General features: G+C 38.6%; 1 protein-coding gene across 1 annotated transcript in view; it reads left to right on the top strand.

Moving 5' to 3' along the window:
• LOC124265473 (dystrophin-like) overlaps positions 1-23260 on the top strand; it is a 199136-nt gene extending 175876 nt beyond the window's left edge. Inside the window, 10 exon segments of the mRNA XM_046700270.1 lie at positions 12908-12976; positions 13596-13640; positions 14982-15048; positions 18646-18737; positions 19427-19492; positions 19494-19659; positions 20293-20384; positions 20386-20462; positions 20919-20993; positions 21469-23260. Of these exon segments, the coding sequence (XP_046556226.1) occupies positions 12908-12976; positions 13596-13640; positions 14982-15048; positions 18646-18737; positions 19427-19492; positions 19494-19659; positions 20293-20384; positions 20386-20462; positions 20919-20993; positions 21469-21614 (895 nt within the window). The 3' untranslated portion in view covers positions 21615-23260.
• The last annotated feature ends 1508 nt before the right edge of the window (positions 23261-24768 follow it).

Genomic DNA, 24768 nt, shown 5'->3' with positions numbered 1-24768 from the left:
ATAAAAATATCTTGGAAAACAATACCTGTTTGGATCAGAGTCAGTAGATGTGTCTAAGTGAGGTATATTTTGTTAAACTGTGACATGGTGCACCAGTGGGCTAGCACCATAAAATGGGGATAAGTCTGGGTAATAGAAGCAGCTAGGCACACTTGTGCATGCATATCACTATATCGGTTAAACCCCGTTCCATCTCACCTCAAACAGAAACATTGAAAAACTTAGATGATCGTGCATTTCTAATGTGATTTGTCTTATTCAGAAATTTGTTCAATGAATCTTGGTCGTTTGTCTTCTTCATTTTTTTAAAGATGAAATAGATCAGTTGGTGAGAAAACAATGCCTTGAAGACTTTGAACCTCCAGAAACAAATGTTAATGTTGTTAGAAGTATTCTGAATGAACATAATCAGATATACGTGTTTGAAAAAGTCAAACATCTCCTTAGAACTTAGTATTATTCAATGACAATCCCAATGAATGGAGGATTTAATTATAAACAGGAAACTTTATTCACCAAGGTCATGACATGTCAGTTTGCAAACTAATACCATAACATACTTTTTTGTGCCAATAACTTGATTAGAAAATTATTTTTTCTGGTTACAGTTTGAAATTTCATTTCAAATTCTTTTGTCAGTCAGGAAACTTTCAAAGTGTTGCTGCATAAGTTCACTTTGAAACTGTGTTTGAAATGTTGACAAGAGGCATTACTGTCATGCAAGCAGCCTCTTCAAAATGGCATCCCCGTGACCTCACGGTTTCAGATGGCCCGTTCTCTGTATGCATAAATTGATTATATTTCTCTGTAACTGTCTTTCTTCTTTTCAATCAACGAATTAGCTGTGTTATGGATGTAGAATATATCTCTATGGATCACCTGCCAGTGTTATACAAGCGTGTTAGGAGGATCGCGTGAACTTTAAGTGTGACAGATGAGTAATTGACAAATATAATTACGTCTTGGACACAGACACGTTTCTCCTAAGTGAATCTGATGTGGAGCTATATTCAGATCGAATTAGTTATGTTTTTACAAATAATGTAATTACAAATGGTCACATTCACATCATGTGACAAACTTTGATTGAATGTTGGTAATTTATGTCATGCCATTTAAGACTTCACTTCCTGTATTCCCACGTTGTGATAAAGTCAGCTATAATCGAGGTTCGTTATCCCTGTAAAATTCAATGATAATAGTTTACAAAGTTATTCCAAACTTTTTTTTTTCTCTAAAAATTCAAAGCAACTTTTTTGTCAAAATTAAGTTATAAATGGGGTTGAAATTATATAAAATTTAAAAATTCTTGGAGGTAGTTGTCACGAAAATAGCACCCTTTTTCATCTGAAAATCTATGGATTAGAAAAACAAACTTGAAAATATTATCTGAGTTGTTGTTTTATCTAAGATATCGATTTTCAAATAGATTTCTTATCTGAGGATGTAGTTTGACAGATCATGTCTATTTCAGCAGTGAGAGGCCACAAATACAACAGCATGTTACAGGGAAATAGTTTTTGTATTGTTGTGTATCATGAAGTTCACTTAATCGTGGGTTCCTCACTGGTCTGCTATAAATACTTGGTAAAGTATCACATGAAAACTAATTAGAAGATATATATGTTCGGCCTATTTTCAGGATGCTCATTACAGGTGACTGACATTTCTGACACATGCAAGTTAAATTGGTAGATTGAAATAGTTTGGTCTTCCTAACCACTGCTTATTACGATCACTTTGAATGATAGATGGCAGAAAATAGAAGATAACCCTGTTTATCATCTTGTTTGAAGTATGTTCCAAAAGTTTCCTAAATTTGAATTTCATTTTTTACAAGTTCAATTTGTCAGATCTCCTTATTGTCAAACAAAAATTAAATGATGTTACGCAGTAAAGATGGTATATATATTATGTCAATTTAAAAATAAAATTGTATGTATGCATGAAAAATATTATCCAAGGTTCTGAGTGTATTATTTTCATGAATACATTCTTTTGAACTCTTCGTTAACATAAATTATTCAATGCGGATAAGGTGAAATGCACAATCAACAAACTGCATGTATTTTCTGAAAGAAACAGGCAGTTGCATATAGTTGAAGGTGTTGTAGGAACAGGTGTGATGCGAATCTCTCTCAGACACATGATGACAATGGAATAAATCGCTGTCACGCCAAAGACCAGGGTTTGATTCCCCACATGGGTACAATGTGTGAAGCCCATTTCTGGTGTCCCCCATCGTGATATTGCTGGAATATTGTTAAAAGTGGCATAAAACTCAACTCACTCACTCATCTCTGAATAAGAGTGTGTGTGGAGACAACAGATAGGCAGCAGCCATTACTTCATTTGCTAGAATTGTGCACATGATCACCCAGGGGATGAGTAAAACAGATAATTAGAGTGGTTGGGTCATAAAAAAACATCTGGTACTGACTATCTATTGAATCACTTGAATATGACTGGACTCCACTGGTATTGTCTGCCAGGTTCCGTCAAAGATTTTGTCAAAGATTATGCTCATTGAACACTTGACATTTCATTTACATTCACCAAAATCCTCAGGAAAATGTTTTGACTTAAAAATGTACTATAAAGTAATAAAGTTAAGATTAATATGGCATGTAAAATCTGTGATAAGTATTCTGTGAAATGCCCAGTGCTAGACTATTGAGCAGGTTTTTTTGCCATTTAATACTTTTTGTTTCCTCGACTGTTGTGAAATATTCACAGACAGTATTGCCTAAATACTGTGACTTGAAATATTATCAGGTTAACCCACCTTTGTTTTACATCTCAGGTACAAATCAGAACATTTGATTGAATTTGATAGTAGTAGTAGTACATGTAGTTCTGAAGGTGGTTGTGAAGGGTTGTCCACGGCAACATTGCAAGGATCTGATTCTAATCCAAATTATGATTATCAGTACATTTCTGGTTTCTTCCTTAATTCAGATGAATAGTCTGTCAAAAGTCAGAAGGACTAAAGGTTCAATGACACCAGGAAATAGTTGGTCATCATTTACCTTTACAATGTGTGCTTGGAACATGAATACATCATGTTTATCGACTTGTGAATGCTTTTACTAGTTTTGTATCTGTCCAATCGGGGCTCTGCACTTGTACTATCTGAAGTGACTGAAGTCGAAGTACAAACTAAGCAATTAATTGTCAGCTGAATGTTTTAATCACATGGACACATGTCAGCAAAATATTTATTGTACTGGGGAAACTTGGCAGCTACAGTTTTAATATCAGTGGTGAGCATATACAGCATACATCAGTTGTGGGTATTCTTTGCTGACATGCTGATTTGACTGAAATGCTGTTCAAAGCATCACTCACTCACTCACTCACTCACTCACTCACTCACTCACTCACTCACTCACTCACTCACTCACTCACTCACTCACTCACTCACTCACTCACTCACTCACTCACTCACTCACTCACTCACTCACTCACTCACTCACTCACTCACTCACTCACAGCAGTGTAAAGTCCAAGGTTAATTGATGATGCTGTTATTACAGAGTAGTATTGTGTCCCATTGTCCAGCAATCTATAGCTAAACATGTCCTGACCATTGTAGGTCATGCTATGCCCATCGAGGCAAGGGTTGAGTTATGGATTATAACTCTTTCATGCAAGTAACAAAACTTTATAGTACAGGTGCTTTAGGTACCTTTATCTAGGAAGTTCTCGGTAAGGGTACTTGCAGTTGCTCCAAAACATCTCATTGAAAGAATAAAGAAGTTGAGATCCATAAGACAGCTGCATGTCCATTCAGCCTACATCTTCTAAAGTGCCACTGAAAGATGGTGTGTATATATAGTTTCACCACAGTAGAAAGCCCACCTGATGGTGGCATCAGAGTGATGGAGCTGTCCTGTTGCCCTGACAACACAAGGGGTCTGAGATGTGTTGACTTCTGTGTATGTAGACTTCTGAAGGGATACATCATACTTACATATACATAGTATCATTGTTTGTTTCACTACCCATTGGGATTTGTTATTTAATTTTTGAGGGCTTGTGTTGACCCAAATATAGCCTTACAAAGAGGGAGAGTAACAGAAATTTGATTTCAAAGAGTATATGTTTACAAATGTAATTTGTGTATAGACAAACTTAAAGGTTAAGAATATTTTGCCATTTTTGCTTCTGAATAATGTCCTTTAACTTGCAGATAGATAGTTGTGGTAATATATTTTTAAGGTAATAAATACAAACATGAAATCAGGAATATTCACAACAATGCTGTAACATTCAGACCCTGAGGTTTGCTACTGAATCTATCAGCCTCAATAAAAGCCTGGAAAATTCCCTTATGTGAGTCTATATTTGACATGAGCAATATCGACACATGGTGAGTATTCTCTAACCAGGTTGGTGTGAGCGACAGTGTGTTGACTATCTGGCTATGTCAGCCACACTGTACAACTCAACGCAGGAATGATCGGATGCACGCTTCTGTCCATGCAAGATAACTGGTTTTGAATTCAAGTGAAGGTCACTTCATTCTTGGACTGTTAGCTTGGATATTTGTGCTGGAGGACATTGAGATCATGGAGATTGTGTATTATCATTTGTATGTATAGTTAGTATGTCACTACTCTTTCTAGAACTTAGATTTATTCATACGTTTACAGAATGTATTTTATGATGAAGGTAGTATAGTTTTGATGAATGGTTTTGAATTTGAAGTCCTCAGCATAGTTTAAATTAGTGTTTTTTGTGTGATTACTTGGTTTGAGACATAAAGTGATGTACTTTTTAACATAATTTCATTAAGCTATGCTCAAGTGAACACGGCATTGTGTGCAGAAAAAATATTGGGAATGCCATTATCAGTAATTCTTTGTTAATTGTTACTGAATGGTTTTAGAATATTGTGATATAAATTATGGCTTTATTATCCAAATATGCTTAATAGTTATAAAGTAATCTAATTCACTTATTTCATCATTTACGTCCCATGGTACCTTTGGAAATCACATTAACTGATAATGGAAAAAATGTTAGACGTGTATGGGTCTTTTTACGTTCATAATAGTTCCCATCAGGCTGGACATTATGGAATTATGGGAGTGGTTTTGCCAGCTTTATGAAGTTCTGCCAGTTGTTCTGTTAGTGATTCATTGTACCTGTCCATTGTGTTCACGTATTGATTGCCGCCAGATTCAGCCTCGTAAATATCGGAATCTGTTTCTCATGGATATTCAGTGGGTAGCAAGGGAGCCTTTTTAAATGTTAAAACGTTCTGAAAGAATATTCTGTATTAAAGGTAGATGCTGGTTATTTCATCTTCATGTTGGTTTTCAGGAATCTAATGTGCAGGAAAGAAAGAAATTGTACATGTTTGTAACTAACCATGACGATTTAATGGAAATCAGTTTCAGACAATCAGAAAGTCACAAGATTAGCATCATTACATTCTATTTAAATTCCTTCACACAAATTTGCGACAAATATTTATTCAGGTCAGTTTATCTAAGAACATTGTTGCACAGTACAACTAAATATTTTCAGACCCAGTCTGAAGCAACATTGATGATGATGATTGAGACTGGATGATTTCAGGATGCTTTGTTAAGACTACAGTGTGAATTAATAATAAATTTCAATAATAAATTCATCAGCTGAACTTTCTGAGGTTGGATTTTTCGTTCAGATTTCTTGCATTGATTCCAGAATAATGCAGATATCATTATGTGAATATATGATTTGTAGTTTCAGTTGATATGTGCAAATACTGTAAACGTCCAAACCCAATTAGACCAGCTTTGTCTTCCATCCCTACAGTCATCCTTGCCACACTAATGTTTCCACAGTGCAGTGTTGGTCAACATGGAGAGGGACCAAGCTTTGTCACAATACCCAGTCTTTATTGCCCTTCCTTTTGATAGGTGATAGTTTTGAAGTTTGCAGTATTAGGATAATCATTACAGTATTGTTGAGACTGATCGATTTGTGTTTGCGTTTTGCACGCAGGAAATTAACAGGTGATTTACTGCCCACAAGCTGATATGAATCCTGCAAGAGATTGCAAACATTGTTGTAGAGTCCCATCGGAGTGGATAATCACGCCACATTCACATAAAACCACACACCAACAAGCATGCTTAGGAGCTTATATCTCAAAGTGACATTACTGCCAGAACATAAATCCCATATCTGCCAATCAAACGTGAGGAGAAAATTTTGCATGAAGCCTGAATATCGAGTTGTTGAAGGTGCTGCAATTAGCTGCGCAGAGTTACACCTGTTAGGTATGTCAGAGCTTACTATTGTCTGTTCAAATCCGAATACAGAATAATTCAGTCCACCTTGGAACACTATATTCATTAAAATATGGAAATTTTGATAGTTTTGGGTGCAAATATTTTCTGTTGGTGTTAAAGTGATTGTTTGTTAGGGAATAAGAAGCTGTTGGAAACATGTATTTTACTCTGACAAATAGATTGTATCTGTAAAATGTGAGACTATCATATGCACGAGTGGTCTGTATGTGATGTCCAACCCAGCCTAGCATGTTCCATTTAATTGATTTTGAAACATTCTGATAAGAACACTAGCTACGTGACTGTAGTAATTTCCTCTTTGTGTGCCGCTTTCAAGACAACTTTTGTGTTGTGGAGTGACAGATGATCGCTACCAAATACTAGCAGCCAAAGACTGATAATCAATGCTCACAGATCTGACCAGACTTGATTTGGCAGCAGGTAAAACTCATCAGAACAGAGAAACGCTGCTGACTGTGTTAAGTAGGGAAGTGGTGGGGTAGCCGTTTGGTTAATGCACCTCCTCATTGCTACAAAGGCCTGGGGGGAGGTGGGGTAGCCTCGTGGTTAAAGCGTTCACTCGTCATGCTGAAGACCTCGGTTCGATTCCCCACATGGGTACAATGTGTGAAGCCCATTTCTGGTGTTCCCCGCAATGATGTTGTTGGAATTTTGCTAAAAGCGGCTTAAAACCAAACTCACTCACTCACTACAAAGGCCTGGGTTTGATTCCCTACAATGGTAATAAAACTAGTTTTTTTATCCCCTGCAGTGATAATGCTGCTTTATCATCATCTAGCATGAACTTCCACTCACTAATTGTGTTAAGTCATGTATAGATGTGGGTATTGCTTGTAGCTAGAAAAGGTGAAAGGTAACTCGTGCAGGTGAGGCCATGTTACTCCATGTTGATTCCATATCTTACCCTGATTACATAACATGTTGAAACCAAGTATCACTCACTGGTTTGCTCCGAAAGCCTGCATGGAGATAGGTGGAATGTTAAAATGTTGCTAAGGCAATGTGATCTGTCAAGGTCCGGGTTAGAATTGATCTTCAGTAACCCATGCTTGTCGTAAGAGGCGACCCGTGAAGATCCGGGTTAGAATTGATCTTCAGTTACCCATGCTTGTCGTAAGAGGTGACTAACGGGATTGGGTGGTCAGGTTCGCTGACTTGGTTGACACATGTCATCGGTTCCCAATTGCGCAGATCGATGTTCATGTTGTTGATGACTGGATTGTCTGGTCCAGACTCGATTATTTACCATATATATCTGGAATATTGCTGAGTGTCATAAACCTAAACTCACTCACTCACTCGCTGAAGCAGTATTGTTCTATTTTGATATAAATCAATCATACTGAAAACGTCAAGAGACGTTTCTTTCCTATATTTCTGCATATTACCTTAGGACTTTTCATCAGTATATTTGAAAAATTATTTTGTTTCTTCAGGGATCATGACTATTTGGTAGGGGGGGCATTGTTTTGTAGAGACTTAGTACACAATTGTAGAAAGATATCCCCTGAAATATTCATGATGCTGGACTTTGGATTCAGTATACATCCTTTGGGAAAGGGCTCCAAATATTTAATAACCCAGACCAGCTCTGAAATAAAGTGAGATGAATAATGTATGTCTTAACATTTTCATGGCTTTGTAAGGACAAATGTCATTGCCTGTGAACTAGCCAGACAGTCACCATCACCTCAGTAAACTCTCCACTTGAATGTACGTGATGAGAGCAACCATTACAGTACCGCACATCAAGTGATAGTCAGAACGAACTGATCCCACTGTAAGTCCGGGCAGATGCTCTGTCAACAGTTGACACAAGGGCTCATTATTTTTACGACTATGAAAGTCTTGTTCTAAGAGGTTGTCTAATGGCATGTCAATGACGACTTTCTGACTTGCACATTATCTGCTTGACAGGTTGGCACGGCACATCAAACAGGTTTATTGTGTATTTTCTGCGCTTGCTTTTAACAAATTGATGCTCGGATGAGCTTTTCAACTTGGATTCCTTCCTGTATTATTGTATTGACCTGTTTCTGATGGTACTGATGAATCAGCTTGCCCACAGGAGACATTATATAAATATTCACAACGAACCTAGGAAGCTCTATCCATTAGAGGGAAAGTGTATATGTCATACGTGAAATATGTCTCTGTTTTGGATGGTTAATAGATTATCCAAGTGGAAGGCTTGTAAACTATTAATATTTGATGAGGAGTGGTCTGCAAGGGTGTTGCAGGTTGTTAGCACTGTCTAGTTGCTGTGAGAATTTAGTTTGTTTCAGCTTAAAAAGTGAATCTTTATATTGATTAACACAAGAAGGAGTTGAGTTCAGAGAACGTACAAGTCCTCCTGTACAGAACATCCAAACTACCACGATGTGCAGTACATCAATCTATTCTAAACACCTCCAGGATTACGGACTTGCCATGTATTACTTCTGTCCTTTTTGTTTTTGACAGGTGATGCTTAAGGGAGTATATATTTATGTATTTTATGTGAACTACTCTACACGATATCTAGGTCTTTCAGTTTGGATTAGATAGCATGTTATGCATGGTGTTTCTTAGGCAAGGGGGGTGGTGGGGTAGTTTTAAGCTTGTGGTTAATGTGTTGGCTCCTCACGCCGAGGACCCGGGTTCGAATCCCCACATGGGTACAATGTCTGAAGCCCATTTCTGGTGTCCCCTACCATGATGTTGCTGGAATATTGCTAAAAGCGGCGTAAAACTAAACTCAGTCAGTCAGTCAGTCTTAGGCAAGGAGGGGGCGGTGGGGTAGCCTAGTGGTTAAAGCGTTCGCTCGTCACGCTCTTACCCGTGTGTGAATCCACACATGGGTAAGATGTGTGAAGCCCATTTCTGGTGTCCCCTACCATGACATTGCTGGAATATTGCTAAAAGCGGCGTAAAACTATCCCTCACTCACTCACTCTTAAGCAAGGACTGTTACAAGGCATTATGTTATTGATCTACAGTGTCATTGAGGGTATAATCATTGGGTCACAGTTTTGTGAAGGAGAATTTTAGAAATAGAGCATCATGAATATCCAGCTTTCACTCCATGAAAAAGTCATGAATGGAAATCATAATACAAAATTTTGGATAAAATTCACAATCATGAAGGCAATGAATTGGGCTGGGAATTGTAAGTCATTTGTCTACAGTTTCAGTGTCTATTTGAATTCAAAATTTGAAGCTCTCAAAGACTGTTTATGACTTTAAATGGCAGAATTAACAGAAGAAAACATCAGCCAGATATAGAAATGAGATTGAACACAGAATGCCTATTGATTACGGAACTATTTCAATCAGACACGTGGAGTCGATATTCTCCAGAAGACGCCAGTCACAAAACCATTTTCATCTTACATGAACCATTCCAGGAGTGCTTGACAGACCAGATCTTTTTACATAAGCTCCAATTTTATTTTGTCAGCAATTGGGATTTCATATTGTATGTGCGCCATCTGAAGATTGCAATTCCTTGATTGGCTTAGCATAACGACTGCGCAGTACAGCTACTTTAACTTCATTTGTGTATTGATTGAACGGGTTGGGCAGGGTTTTTCCGACCTTGCCTGTCGGTCCACTGCCTGCTGTTACGGCTTTCTGCAGTCTGCTGGTAGGTGTTATCTCACTGCACCCAGGAGTTGTGCCAGCCAGCCATGACAATATCAGGAATTTTGGAATCGGTATATTGTCTCATGTGTTGATATATCAAAGAGGGAAACGGACATGTGATAGACCCAAGGAAATATCGGACAGTGTTACGTTCTGCAGCCGCCTCGTGTTTTTGTAATCAGCTGTCGGGTGTATCGACTGGACCTGTCCAAGGCACTTTTAATAACACATTGGACCAGACGTGATTGGGTCAGAGCTTGGTGATGTAGATCTCCAGCTTCACTCCATTGTGGTCAAGATGGACATTGTTGCACCATGCTTGGCATGTCAAGTCTTGATTCAGTTTTCAGTGTTTTGAATAACAGCAAGGATTTGTACCAATAGAAGTGGTAATCTGTCAGTTTTCCGGTATTTGCCTTACTTGGGTTACCTCTTATTATCGACTTGATTATTAGAGTTTGATGGCAAGATACTGCTGCTAGTGTGTGAGACATTAAAGTGCCAAGCTCCCTAGACAGTCACTGGATTGCTAGCTGAATACAACTCTGACATGGGAAATTTAAAGGGGTAAGCATGTCATTGTAATTTTCTTTCTTTGGATATTTTTTTGTTTGTTTTGGCCACAATTCATTTTTATCTGAAACAATTTCATTGAAAATCAAAGTCACTTTGTTTGTATGTGTCACTGTTTAATGAACTATCAGGCCCCGTCTTTAAGATTAATCATTTCAGATATTGCATGTAAGTAAAAAACATTTTGTGGTTAAAACAGTAACCTTAAGTTGTTTCAGTTTTTAAATCTTGACCAAATGTCTTATACTGTGATGAACATAATTTCACCTTTAATATGTATACACCAACCGAAAAGTTGGCATCAAGTTAATGTATATGTTAAGAAATGATCAAGTGACTTATTAAATTATCAAAATGTTTGAACCTGATGGACTTGATGTCTTCATTGTTCAAACCAACAACAAGGGAAGGAAGAAATATTCATTGTGTTAGTTATTGGCACTCTTACAATGATTTTTAGAACACTTCTGTCATATTATCTTCATTCTGAAAGTTTGGCATTTCTAGTGGTTTCATCGCTTATGCCCAATGGAATCTGTTTCATTGGAAAATTGATACTGATTATTCTGTGGAATGGATTTTTATGTTTCCATGCTGAAGGAGTTATGATACTGCTGTCCTAAAGATTGTTATTCTGATTCCGAGAGTGCTTTTCAAGTACCAGGAACCTATGCCCACATACTCTCTGATGGCAATGAGTGTAAGAAGTAGCGCCAAGGTTAGGTAGTTGCCTTCAGTCTTGTAACTAGCTGTTCACATCCTGTCGTTAACACAGATCAACAGATGTACGTTGTGATAAAACCAACAATTTTCACTGTCCATATCATATCAGTTTCATCCAATATCTTATGGGCTATTAGACCATTCGCAAAATACTACTGATTTTTACGTGCAGAGGCTTACTGAATCTTCAGTGGTGAGGTAAGACATATTTGTGGTTCTGACTCAAATTTTATGTGCAAGAATATTGAACCTTTAAAAACATCTTTGGCTAGCCTGTAGTTGAGCTGCTGTATAATTATCCTGCATGATAATGGCCAAAGTCTCCCACAAATAGTTCTAAGGCATTGATGATTTCGAAATTATAATCCACATTCTGGCAAGTGTATTTTTCAAAAGGTTTGAAGATTTCTTGTCTGATTGGGAATTCTTGTTGTGAAGAAGAAACTGTGGCTGTTTTGAATGTAATCAAGGAAACAGTTGTTTAAAACTTGTCTAAAACTAATCTTGTAATCTGCTCAGAAGGATTTGATAGCTAAAAATATTTTGATCAATATCTGAGAAATTGGTCTGAAAACTTCAAATGTTCTAACCAGGAGCATCAAACTCGTAAGAGATTCCATGTATTTTGAATGGGGTAATTAGGTTGCATGTGGTATTTTCCTCTGGGAAGTGCTTGGAGTTGAATTGTGTGATAGTTATGAATATCATATGTGGAGATGTTAAAACCAATTATCTAGTGGAGATGTGTTTGTTTTGTCTTGCGGAGAGAGAACTGTTTGTCCTCTTGGTTCAAGTCTTCAGAACATAGCTAAAGGCAGCATGACTAGACAGACAACAAGTTTCAATTCTACATGGATGGGGATTCAAGCAGAGAGTTATTTTCGTGGTGGCTGTCTCCATGTTTGATGCTTTTCGCAGTCTTGTCTTAGGGCCATTTTGTGAACTGGTGCACCTTCAGTCCATTTTAACATTAACTTACTTAAATTTGCAGATGAGGAAAGTTGTTTGGATAAGTATGTTGATTGACTCCAACGTTATTGTTAGAAATGTTTAAGAAGTTTCAAACCCTGTACTGATCAGTGTCTTCCCCAAACTGACTGACTGACTGAGTTTGGTTTTATGCCGCTTTTAGCAATATTCCAGCAACATCACGGCGGGGGACACCAGAAATGGGCTTCACACATTGTACCCATGTGGGGATTCGAACCCGGGTCTTCGGCGTGACGAGCCAATGCTTTGACCACTAGGCTACCCCACCGCCCTCCCCAAACTGAGGACAAGTTGGCCAGAATCTCTGACTTGGTTGATGCTTGCATTGGGTAATGCTCATGATGTCAGTCACAGATTATGTCAAGTCTTATTCACAGACCACCATCAGATAGGTGGCATATAGCTGAGTGTGGCATTACAAAAAATCAAACCTTAAACCTGAAACTTTTATATCTTCTTACGGTATTCAATTCTGTGTGATTTATTTGGCAGTTTTTTCATTCATTTAGTAATCATTGAAATCAATTTCATGCAGTGTTTTTTATATCATGTAGATTTTTCAATATTGACACCTTTTCTTATAATGCAGTGGAGGGCCAAAATTGAATTTCACTTTTTATGGAAGCTTGCTTTTTTAGCCAACGAGATTGTGCTGTTACCATGGTAACATATTTGATTGTTTATTTCAGTCCTTCTCCCTCCCCCCAGCATAGTATTTCTCAAGATATGCACTCTCGGCTGGAGCTCTATGCAAACAGGTGAGTAGGTTGTGGAAGGATTTTATGAGATTATAATTCAAGGATGCAAGGATGCAAGCACATGGGAATCTAGAAAAAGCTACTGTTCCAGGTTACTTTAATGGAGGTAGCCTTCTAGCAGGTCACTGTGAACTTTACCATTTTCCTTGTGGGAAATATGTTCATTTTGCATGTAAAATGAAAATTGGTGAATTTGTCTGCAAATTGACAGGAATTGATAATCAATGAAACTAGGAGTGTGCTGATGGTGCCATAATCTTCAGTGTGTGAGGAACTAGAAATAGGAACTGTTAAGCTTCGGAGAAAATCAAAATCACCAATCTTGATGCTAATTTTATGATATGACACAAAAGATGGTTTTTGAAAATATTCTGCAAAACTTTGAAATGATGAGGTTTTCATAAATTATCTTAAACAAACATGAGACTCCTTGAAAATTCTACCTTTTCTGTTACTGACAATATGATATTCTAAAGATGAATGTGTAATTGTATATATGTATATAGATGACTGTTTGGAGCGTGTGTGGCCAGGCGGTGCCTCCAGTCTCCCAGTGAGTCACTAGTGTGTGTATATACAGAGATATTACTAGCTTCACTGATGGGGGTTTTCTCTTCAGATTGGCAGAGGTGGAGCAGAGACAAGCATCGTCCACACCTGAGTCGTAAGTTGCTTGTAGACTTTATACAATTTTTACAATTACCTGTGTTGTGCCATGACTTTGTCTGTTATAAGTGATAGATCAAATATAGCTCTGCTTTATCAGAAGATGTAGTTTACTGCCCTTCTTATCCGGCCATTCCTGCTTAACTCTATCTTGCCTCTACACTTGCTCACATTTTTAATTCAATTCCCAAATATTAGCTGTATCAGGGTTGTCATCTCCCCATCTTTTACATGCTGTTAATTGAATACAGCTAAGTTTTTAGGAAGGTTACGTTTTTTTTAAAGTTTTCCCTATAGATAGGTGTTCTGGCCTGGGTACAACAATAAGGGTTTATCTTTCATGTCTACAGGACTTGGTGCTGCTCATAATGGTATTATTCCTGGATCTCAGTTATGGCTGTAGGACTTGTGAGAACATAAGATAGGCTACAAGCTGAAGCTTTTCTTAAATGATCAGCATAAAACAGGATTAAGTGCCAGTTTTGGTGGTATGGGTTTAATGTTCATCCCGTGCCAGACACTGCAGCCATTATCTTGTCCTGCTTCCAGTGGTGATTGTGGGTTAGGTGTTTAATATCACCCCCGGACATACCAGGCCATTGATTTACTAGCAGGTTTTAGTGTATGTCGTGGACAAATTCCCATATTGGATGGTAAGATTAGCTGTAGGTTATGAAATTATTTTATAATGTTCTGTTTAAGAGAGATCAATCCTAGAATTATTTTTCAAATATTATTCCAAGATGTGAGTGGTGTGTTTCAGCTGAGGAAGACGGGGATGTGTTGCCATGGTTATTTCTTAAGAATCATTCTTTTTCCCATGTTTTAAGGTCTGAATGTGTATGTTAGGCAAATGTTGATGGCCTTATTTTGCTCAGTATTGGATGTTGTTGTACTGAGGGTTGTATAATAAACAAGTTATTGGTGTTAACAGCGAGAATGTCAGGTCAGTTTGAGATGTACTGAAAACAATGAATCATCCTGACATTGACGTTAGCCATAGGAATGCTGGCTGTACTCTCTAGGTTAGATGTGCTGACCAGGTAGTACAGTATTGTAATATGGGATATTTATGAGTGGCACTCATGGTATAGATATAATATTGCAGCTATACTTCTGCAAAGCTATTGCTGTGTATGAGGTAACCTTGATCCTAACTAATTTCACATTTGTACTCAGTATGTTTATTTCAGCCCTAATTGATCCCAGTTATTACGACTGGGATCTGTTACCTCCACACAATACACGTGACTAGACAGGCGAGTGTGTGTAGGAGTTCCACCAGGGAAGGTGTTGTTTGTTGTGTCGTGGTGACTGACACGTGTTTGTTGTTGTACAGGGAGGACGAGCACAACCTGATTGCCCAGTACTGCCAGAGTCTTAATGGGGACACAACCACACATGCTGTGAGTACCTACAGTTATCTGTACACTTCATCATTTTTTAGTGTGTGAGTGAGTGAGTTTAGTTTTATGCCGCTTTCAGCAATATTCCAGCTATATCACGGCAGGGGACACCAGAAAATGGGCTTCACACATTGTACACCATGTGGGGAATCGAACCCGGGGTCTTCAGCGTGACAAGCAGACGTTTTAATTACTAGGCTACCCCACCGCCCCTTATTCATGAGTACTCTAGCCTGAAACTGAGGATCAGTAAAATGTTGGTAGTTATTGTCAACTAGTGGCATTTAAAGGTAATACTTACTGTTTGATTTTACTACAATCAAGCACTGAATAAAGCTGACAGAAGTGCAATCATAGTGTACATGGTTGTTTTGTTCAAGCAGGAATAACAAAAAACTCTGAAGACTAGAGAAATCAGGTTACACTTGTCTAAATAATAAAATAATTTCAATTAGGGCTGGGACAGGTGACCCAGATCCCCGGGACGGGTGGGTAATGAGTTGGACCCGGGTACCCATCTCAATACCCAGACCCGTTATGATCATGTGACTAATAGATTAAACAATGTAATATGTTCTTCTTTCAAGATTGAAAGGTTGTATTGTCTTTGAACATTTAGAAATTATTTACAGTCACCTGTTTTGAATATAATACATGATTAAGATATTGCCATTTCTTACAAATTTGATGTCAGGAATTGACAAAATGGGTATCCGGGTAAGGTAGGGTAATAGGGGGTGGGGTACCCGGGTAGAAAATTTGGAACCGTCCCAGCCCTAATCTCAATGGCTGTATACCACTCTGCTCTTTATAGAGATACAGATCTTCAAATCTAAACATGATTCATGCTGTGTTGAAATCGAAATTGCTCCAGAAAACAGAGTATTTGAAATAAGATTGAATAATAAATGTGTTGTGCCTCTCATGAATATTATTTGGCTCCTGTGTCCCGAAGCAGTGACATGCTGAATGTACTGTAAGGTTTGATATTGCAGCTCTAATACACATTGTGAACACACTCATTTTGGGGGGTTTTTTTTGTGTTTTTTTTCTTTTTTTTGAGGCAGAAGCTGGTGCAGATTCTGTTGAATGATCTGCCTCATGTTTGTTTGTTCACGAGAGTGTAAGATACAGTGGCTTTGAACCTTTTAACTATGCAGTTTGGCCTTCCATCTCCAGTTTGTTGACTTATGCGAATCTGGTATTTATTCATCTCATTTAGCTGAGGCAACTCACTGATGCTCTCAGAGACATTATCAAGAATCTCGTGACATTTGCTCTAGGGACAATTTGATTGTAGATACAGGTAGTATGATGGAGGATGAGCCTTTAATGAGAGGTTTGTTGATACAATTCCACATCACATGGAGATTAATGTTCGAAAATAACCGAACTAACAAGTGACCTTTCCAACAGGAACTGTAGAGTATTATTGAATAGATATTGAGATGGTATTAAGTAAACTGTGGGTGATGCAGTTTGAGATAGGCTGTGTAGACAGGTGTGGTTCACGGAGCGGGCTGCAGATACATTCATGGATGGAATCAGTGGGATATCACGATATTGGAGTATCAGTGTTCTAAACAGCTGGGTGAGATTGGAGGAAAGAGAGTGAGCTGGTGTGGGGTGGGGTCAAGGTTATAAGGGGCGGATACAGCTTTTTGAGAGGGGGGTTGTGCGGGGTGTGCACAGTTCATTTCCACCCATTTCCATGAGAGTTTCAGTGGTCATTTAATAAACTTTCAGGACAAAAGAGGGGTGGGCAACCCTGCATCCTCCTCTAGATCCGCCTATGGGTATGAGTGTAGGAGAGAGGGGTGATGGATGAAGGTGAGGTTAGTCAGATGCATGTGGGTGGTAATTGGGTGAGGGTATGGGTGTAGGGGAGAGAGGTGTTGGATGAAGGTGAGGGTAGTGTGATGCAGTGCTACACCAGTGGGTGGTAAGGGGTGGGGGTATGAGTGTAGATGGTGAAGGTGAGGTTAGTGGGTGTGTGATGTGTGGATGAAGGTGAGGTTAGTGTGATGCAGTGCTACACCACCAGTGGGTGGTAAGGGGTGGGGGTATGAGTGTAGAGGGTGTGTGATGTTGGATGAAGGTGAGGTTAGTGTGATGCAGTGCTACACCAGTGGGTGGTAAGGGGGTGGGGGTATGAGTGTAGAGGGTGTGTGATGTTGGATGAAGGTGAGGTTAGTGTGATGCAGTGCTACACCAGTGGGTGGTAAGGGGGTGGGGGTATGGGTGTAGAGGGTGTGTGAGGTTTGTGAGAGTGAAGTGTCTACCACCTGAGGGGTAAAGGTAATGGTGTGTAGGGTGAGTTGTGAGATTGACATAAGGTTTGTCAAAGGTTCTGTGTTACACTGATCGTCTGGATAAAGAAGGGCCATGGGATCAGCTGGAGTTGGGTGAGAACTTCATCATTACACAACTGATGTGGGAAGGACGGATATGCAATCAGTGTGTATCAGAGTCATAACAGCAGCTAAGATTGGAGTATGTGTTTATGGGGGGTCAGTAAGGGCCGAATGAGGGCAATTATCAGCATGAGCAGGTGAGCAGCAGGTGGTAGATGTTGGAAACCGGTAATGATTGGGAAAGTAGTATCAGTTATCTAAATTATATCAAATATTTTGAGACTTTTTGTACAGAGTACTATGTCTATACAGGCTCTTGTATTCTTACAAGTTTCTGCCCTACCTTGCAACCTGTTGTCAAATACTAAAACAGTGTTGTTTTTTCAATGTTTTGAGGCTGAATCCAGCCTACTTAAATCAGGTTTTATCTTTTGAGATATACTTGATGACGTACTTCAAGAGTTAAGTGGCATTTTGATGGTTGTTGATCATGTGCCAGCTTATCGCACTCACCTGACCCTCTCTGCCAAGGTTTCACACCATGCACCAGATACATCAGCTCCATTTTTCTGCTGGCAAATTGATTGGTAATTTAGGCCAAGGTTTTGGTTAAAGTTTGAATTATCATGGCAGAATCTGGATTTGATTAATGATGGCACACTGAGGAAGCAGTCATGCTGGGTGTTATCTCCCCTGATTAGCTTTCATTTGCTCAAGTTAATCTTTGTTTGTGCTGTAGCCTTTTTGAAAACTTTGAAAACTTCAGATATAATAACATTGATATTTTTTCATAATATGTTAGGTGATTTGTACAATTTCATACAATTAGTACAAGTATGGACATGTTGTAGTAGTACTTGTACGATGAGTCCATTGTGATGCTACTTGCCTACAGCAGCGTTGCAAACTCCCGCCTGCCCGACCGTCCGGGACGGTCTGTTTTGCGACCGGACGGTCAGTTTTAAAAAGTTGCACGCCCGATGGTCTGGCTGTTGAATCAGCGTAATTTTGTAATGTATATAATGACTGAAAACATTTAAAAACGTGTTATTGTGACAATAACCTGACATTAAACAGTTCCCTCCTCCTATTTACCTCCTCTATATTTTATCTTAATCCTGAAAATTCTGGACTGGTAACTTTCCAGCCGGTCTGGTAACTTTTGAGAGTTACCAGACCAGTTGTCTGGCCGAAATTTTGGGGAGTTTACAACACTGCCTACAGGTTGGTGTTTATCTTACAGTTGAAGAGTCCAATGCAGATCATGATGGCGGTGGATTCTGACCAGAAGTCTGAGCTGGAAACATTAATCAAAGATCTAGAAGAAGAGAACAGGTAGGAATGGCAATATAATGTGAGGTGAGGTGAAATTGGGTTTTACGTCGTACTTGAGAATATTTCGCTCATATGACGACGTGCATGCGTGTGTATGGGTATGTGCGGCTGCTTGTACTAGCCCAGAAGCTGGTTTTATAGTGCTAGCCCACTGAGAGACCATGCTGCAGTGAAGCATGAATACCCCACTCAGACACTCTGAGCCGACCAGTCCTTGTTGTACCCATTAATGCTGAGCGCCAGGCAGGGACCAACAAGTACCATATTTTAGCGTCTTTTGGTATGACGCAGTCGGGGATCAAACCCGCGACCTTCCGCTCTCCACAATATAATGTAGATCTGTACTGATTGTTTCATACACACATATGCTGAGTGTGGGGCTAAACAACAAACAAGAATCATACACACAATGTTTCATGGTCCACAAGAAACTGTCCCCTCCACAAGTGTAACTACAAACCACAAAGTTAAAAAAGTCCAGAATGTTAGATGTCTGCTTGGTGGTTTTGGCTGAATTTTCAGAACTGCATTAGGAATTTATGCCTGATACAATATCTTTTAATCTTGGATAATTTTAATAGCAGATATGAAAAGTAAATTGATGATGTTTCAGTTTATTCATGTTGGTTCACATTTCATAAATTCAGTTTTTCCCTACTGCATCTTACAAAACCGGGTTTCCGTTGCAGAACATTACAGGTTGAATATGACCGTCTGCGCCAGGCCAACAATGCCCACGAGGGGGAGTATGGCACGGTCGGAAGATGGTGACAGCAACACAAGTAGGGATGAGGAGATGATTGCAGAGGCAAAGTTGCTACGCCAACACAAGGGTCGTCTGGAGGCAAGAATGAGGATACTAGAAGACCACAACCATCAACTAGAAGCACAGCTACACCGTCTACGACAACTGCTCGACCAGGTCAGTTATCTCCCCTTGATTTGTCAGTTTGATACACTCTTCATACATTTTCAAGATTCACATTTTGGATTATTCCTCTTTTGTAAGCCAAGTATTTGGTTAAAGTCTCCACCATTGCTGGTAAGTGTGAACCTAGGTCACTGTGAGACCCATTTCAGCCCAATCCGTTGTTGGGATGAACAGTTTACACAATCAGTCAGCTCAACAAAACACACCCAAATATAGCCCTAAGAGAGGCTTTATCAACAAAGTGCAATACAAAATCGGTCTTGAAGGTTGCTGTTCTCAATACACTTTAAACAACTATCCAAGTCAATTATATACCACACTATCATCCAGGGCCCAGATTTTCGAATCTCTCTTAGCGCTAAGATAGTCGTAAGTGCCATACATTAACATTAACTTACGACTATCTTAACGCTAAGAGAGCTTCGAAAATCTAGGCCCTGGTTATGTGTATTAATGATATACTGATGTACAGAATAGAGTCATATTTCATAACATTAATTACTGTAAATATCACAAAATAATCAGCTGTATCATGGAATCATAGGATTGTTCTTGAGGGCACCTGTTAAAGCAGCATCATTAATTAAGAGTTGAAGACTAATTGAGGATGTCTTGTTCCAACAGCCTCCAGGAGAACCCCGCACACCGCTGTCACTCAATTCATCGTCACGGACAACCCCAATGACCACGCCCTCCTCTTCTATCAGCTCTCTGCCTGGGGCCCCCACGATACAGGTTCAATCCCCAGCTCGAGTCCACACCGAGGATAATAAATGGCAATGGATATGCAGCTGGTAAGATGTGCACAACTTACAGAGTACTAAAGAATAATAACCAGCCAGTCTTCTTTCAATCTCCATACTTCAACCTATTCAGTGGTATGAATTTAGTGGGGGCTAGGCTCTGACCTATTGGTATTGTTAGCAAATATACTCCAAGTCATTCAAAACCATTTGGGTGTCTGTGAAATCTTTCTTCCAGTTCTTTGTTACCTTAGTGAAAATCTAAACTTTGACACAATACAAACCCAAGGCTGGTGAGGGCACCCATTGGTTAAACATAGTACACCTTGCTCGACATTGATGTATTATTCACTGTTTCAAAGCTACCAGTGTAAAACTAGAAGACATTTTACTGTACATCATAGACATATTGTCAACAATGATGTTTGCAGAGGATAGGATATTTGGTTTACTAGAGTTGTTCCCCTTGTGTTGTATTTTGTCTAATTTTGTGCATCTGTCTGTCAGGTACAAGTCGTGATGAAGAGCTATGTGATTTCTCAGGGGAACCAAATGCATCTTTTAATACAGACAGGTCAAAAGGTAAGATATAGCTTAAATATTATTTAACTTTTCTGTATTTATACTACTCAAAAGATTTTCACAGCACTTTCGTTAATCTCAGTATGATCATGTGAATGAAAGTGGAAGTGAAGTAACAAACAGGATGAACCCTTTGGCAAAGAAGAAAATTTAAATAATTTTATTATTGAAACAGTTTCTTCAAAGTGACACAGTATACATGAATTTCATTTTCTTCATCAAGGTTTCAAAGCTATTTCCTTCCTTTCATCCATGAAAAAATTGAAACTCACACATCTTGAGTTTCTAAGGCCTCATGTGTTATTGGTCAGTGTTTGACAAACATCATTTAAAGGATAACTGAACAAGTTAATGTTTTCTGGATTTGTCAATGTGACTAGTGTGTGGGTAGATAACTGGTCCGCAACCCTTTAAATTAATTTATGAGTGGTTAGAAATGTAGGTTCATCTGTTGATTATCTCCCTTGTGTTCCAGGTGCCAACAATGTGGGTAACCTCTTTCATATGGCAGGGCAGGTTGGGAAGGCTGTCGGCTCCCTTGTCACAGTTATGACAGATGAAGATGAAATTGCTGCCATTGAAGAGTCCAAACACAAGGATACAAGAAGTGCATTCTCATAGCAACATTTGCATTTTCATAGCAACATAATCATGATCATAACATCATTTTGAAACGAACAATTGTACAGAAATGAAAAGTGGTTGTGACGTTTGTATCCAGTGGTCACAATGCAACATACACTGTTAGTCCAGAGTCCTGCATATGGAGCTACAGTACTGACTGACATTGGTCAAACGTTTTGTATTGTGCCCTTAGCTGAAAACCCCCGCAGTCAACTGTTTTGTGTTGAATTGAGTTATAATGACCTTATGTTTTATGTGATTTTAGTGGTTTTATCAACCAGATGTTACATCCTATGTACAATATCACCAGATTCCTACAAACTTGTACCTCCGTTTTAATTATTTATCTTTCGTTATCAGCATTTTGTTATGAAAGTGGTAAAAATATTTACCCTGTTCAAATTATAATGCATTTAGCTCTGCCTTTTCAGTGTACCATATACAGATTATAGCATTTTATAAATGTACTGATATTTTTACTATTCTAGAATGAACTAACATCATATTAAGGCATTTGGGTTTATCATCCGAAACTGTCCACTACCAATATTTCAGTTTCTCTCAGTGAGGATTTGAAAAATATTTAAAAAAGTATCTGCTATATTTTTCTGTTCAGTTTCCAAATTTAAACAATGATAATTCTGGCACTAGTCACTGCACATAAAGAAACCTATGACAGGTTGGACAATTTTTTGGGGTTATTTTGTATGTTCATTTATTTCTGAGGGATTATTTTCATATAATTTTTTAAACCCAGCACATAAACATAATAATTTGAATCACAAAAACAGAATAGTACCAATTTACAATTCCAATTTATGTGTTCTGTCAGATAACTATAACATCAGAGCAACTTTGAATTTGTCAAACAATAATCCCCAGGTGCCTGTAAACATTATATTAATATTTGGCACAGAAAAGGCAGCAAGTTTCTCTCACTTTACTACATATACAGTGGGTTGCCATAGATACGTCTTAGAGATATTATTTCTTCTCCAAGTCAGGAACTACTGCATAATTATCAACACATTCGGGGAGGTATATCATCACAAGAAGTCATGCATAAATTAATTTCCTCAGTTAAGTACTTTTTCTGATATTTAACACGTCAGTTGTGAGTTTATACTGCAAAAAATTGTAAAATCCAGAAAATGCTCTGTTTGGTGAAGTAAGATGCATGAGATAACCGCGTAGTTATGTGATGTATTTCATCCACGACTGGCAAAAACTGACATCTGTTTCCCAATGGTCTTCCATTTCTGATGCACATTCTGTGTGTTGTGATTGACATACAGAATCCATCAACATGTCACTTTTAAATATGTAAATAATAAACAATTCATCATGTTAGGGGGTGATCCTTCAGTCTTGTTTCTCATAAGTTTTAACAGTGCCAAACAAGTTATTTCATGAACGTGACCAGCTATCACTTTTCATTACTGTTTTATTATACACTAAAGAGGTGACTTTTCTAATGCTGGTTTTCAACATGGTGTCTACCTTGGTCCCCCAGAGCCCCCATTACTGAACTTTAATCTGGGTGATGCTGAATACTGATTGACCATACAATGTGACCTACTGACTATGTGAATTATAGATATTTGTATCAGCAATAAATGTGTAATATATTGTATTTAAACCTTCTACCTTTTGTGTTGTTCTTCTTAACCATCAGGGGGGCAGTGGGGTAGCCTAGTGGTTAAGGGTCATGCCGAAAACCTGGGTTTGATTCCCCACATGGGCACAATGTGTTAAGTCCAATTCTGGTGTCCCCCGCCGTGATATTGCTGGAATATTGCTAAAAGCGGCGTAAAACTAAACTCACTCACTCACTCACTCTTAACCATCAGGGGTGAAGGGTAGAGGTGTCTTGTTTGCTTGGTGATTAACCTTGCACTCAACAATTATTAAGCTATATGGTGGCAGTTTGTAAATAACAATCTAGTGATCAATAGCATGAACTTTGATCTACACAATTGCTATACAATGACATGTGTCAACCAGGTCAGCAAGCCTGACCACCCGATCCCATTAATCACCTTCCCACAAGCATGGGTTGCTGAAGATTCTAACACAGATCTCCAGAAGAGCTGAAGTATACTATTCACACTTTGCTAAGGATCAGATCATTGATTCAACAGAAAACTATGATGTGGGGTCTAATTTGGTTTAAATATCTAAGCTTATTGTAAGCATGGATCCTAGGTTTCAGTATGTCACTGCATCTTGTGGATCCAATACCTGCTATTGACAGGTGTTGTGTACTTGTCAATGACCCGTGCCATGATTTGCAAAATGGTTGATTGGTGCCATGAAAACCAATTTTATGGTTACCCATGTATCAAGTGCATAAGGTTAGATTAAAGTGGTTGTTTGCCTAAAGAAGGGTTACCATATTATTATTTATCCAGTTTTAAATGGATACAATTTCAAATTATAAATCTATGTTTAAGTAAAGTTTTTGTGATCCTTATCAAAGTGTGATTATGTTGTGCATGTGGTGTTTCCTTAGGCCTATGCCTCTGAACAATATCACAGTGATATCAGGTCCAAATGTAAATAATGAAGGCCTGGCCAAACCAGTGGTTGATTGCATGAGCCAAGTCACTCTTTCAACAAGCTCATGATTGGTCTTTACAAGCAGTGAAAAATTACCCAGGCAAACCACTGACTGAAGGAATGCTCCATGCCATTAGAATAATGTGACATGATCACAGTGTCACACAGCCTGCCCACTAGATACAGTATACATGGGTAGTCACATCCTACAACCACCAATGAAGTGCCCGGACCATTTCTAACACCGTCTCTACGTCGGGCACAAGTGCCGGTCAGTACTGACAGGAAAAAACAGCAGTATGTTCTGCCAACAGTTTCACATGCATGAGAACAAATTACAAATAAAGACATGCAGCAATTAAAACATTATATGATTAATGTTTATTATCTTCCTCAACAAAAATAGTACACAAATAAATTAGATATCTTACAAAGTCTTCCATAAAACAACAGTCATCCATGACATGGTTTCATACAGAAAACAAACAAAACTGAAATAGGCTACCAACAATCCTTGGTAGTTATTTTTGTCATACATGTACCAACACCTTGTCGGTTTTAATAGTTTGTACATCTGCTGGAGATGTTGACA

This window comes from Haliotis rubra, unplaced genomic scaffold (genome assembly GCF_003918875.1).
Source record: "Haliotis rubra isolate DU_JTF1 unplaced genomic scaffold, ASM391887v1 Scf98, whole genome shotgun sequence".
Lineage (NCBI taxonomy): Eukaryota > Metazoa > Mollusca > Gastropoda > Lepetellida > Haliotidae > Haliotis > Haliotis rubra.
The sequence above is the reverse complement of the archived record's forward strand: the minus strand, read 5'-3'. Positions and strand labels throughout refer to the sequence as shown.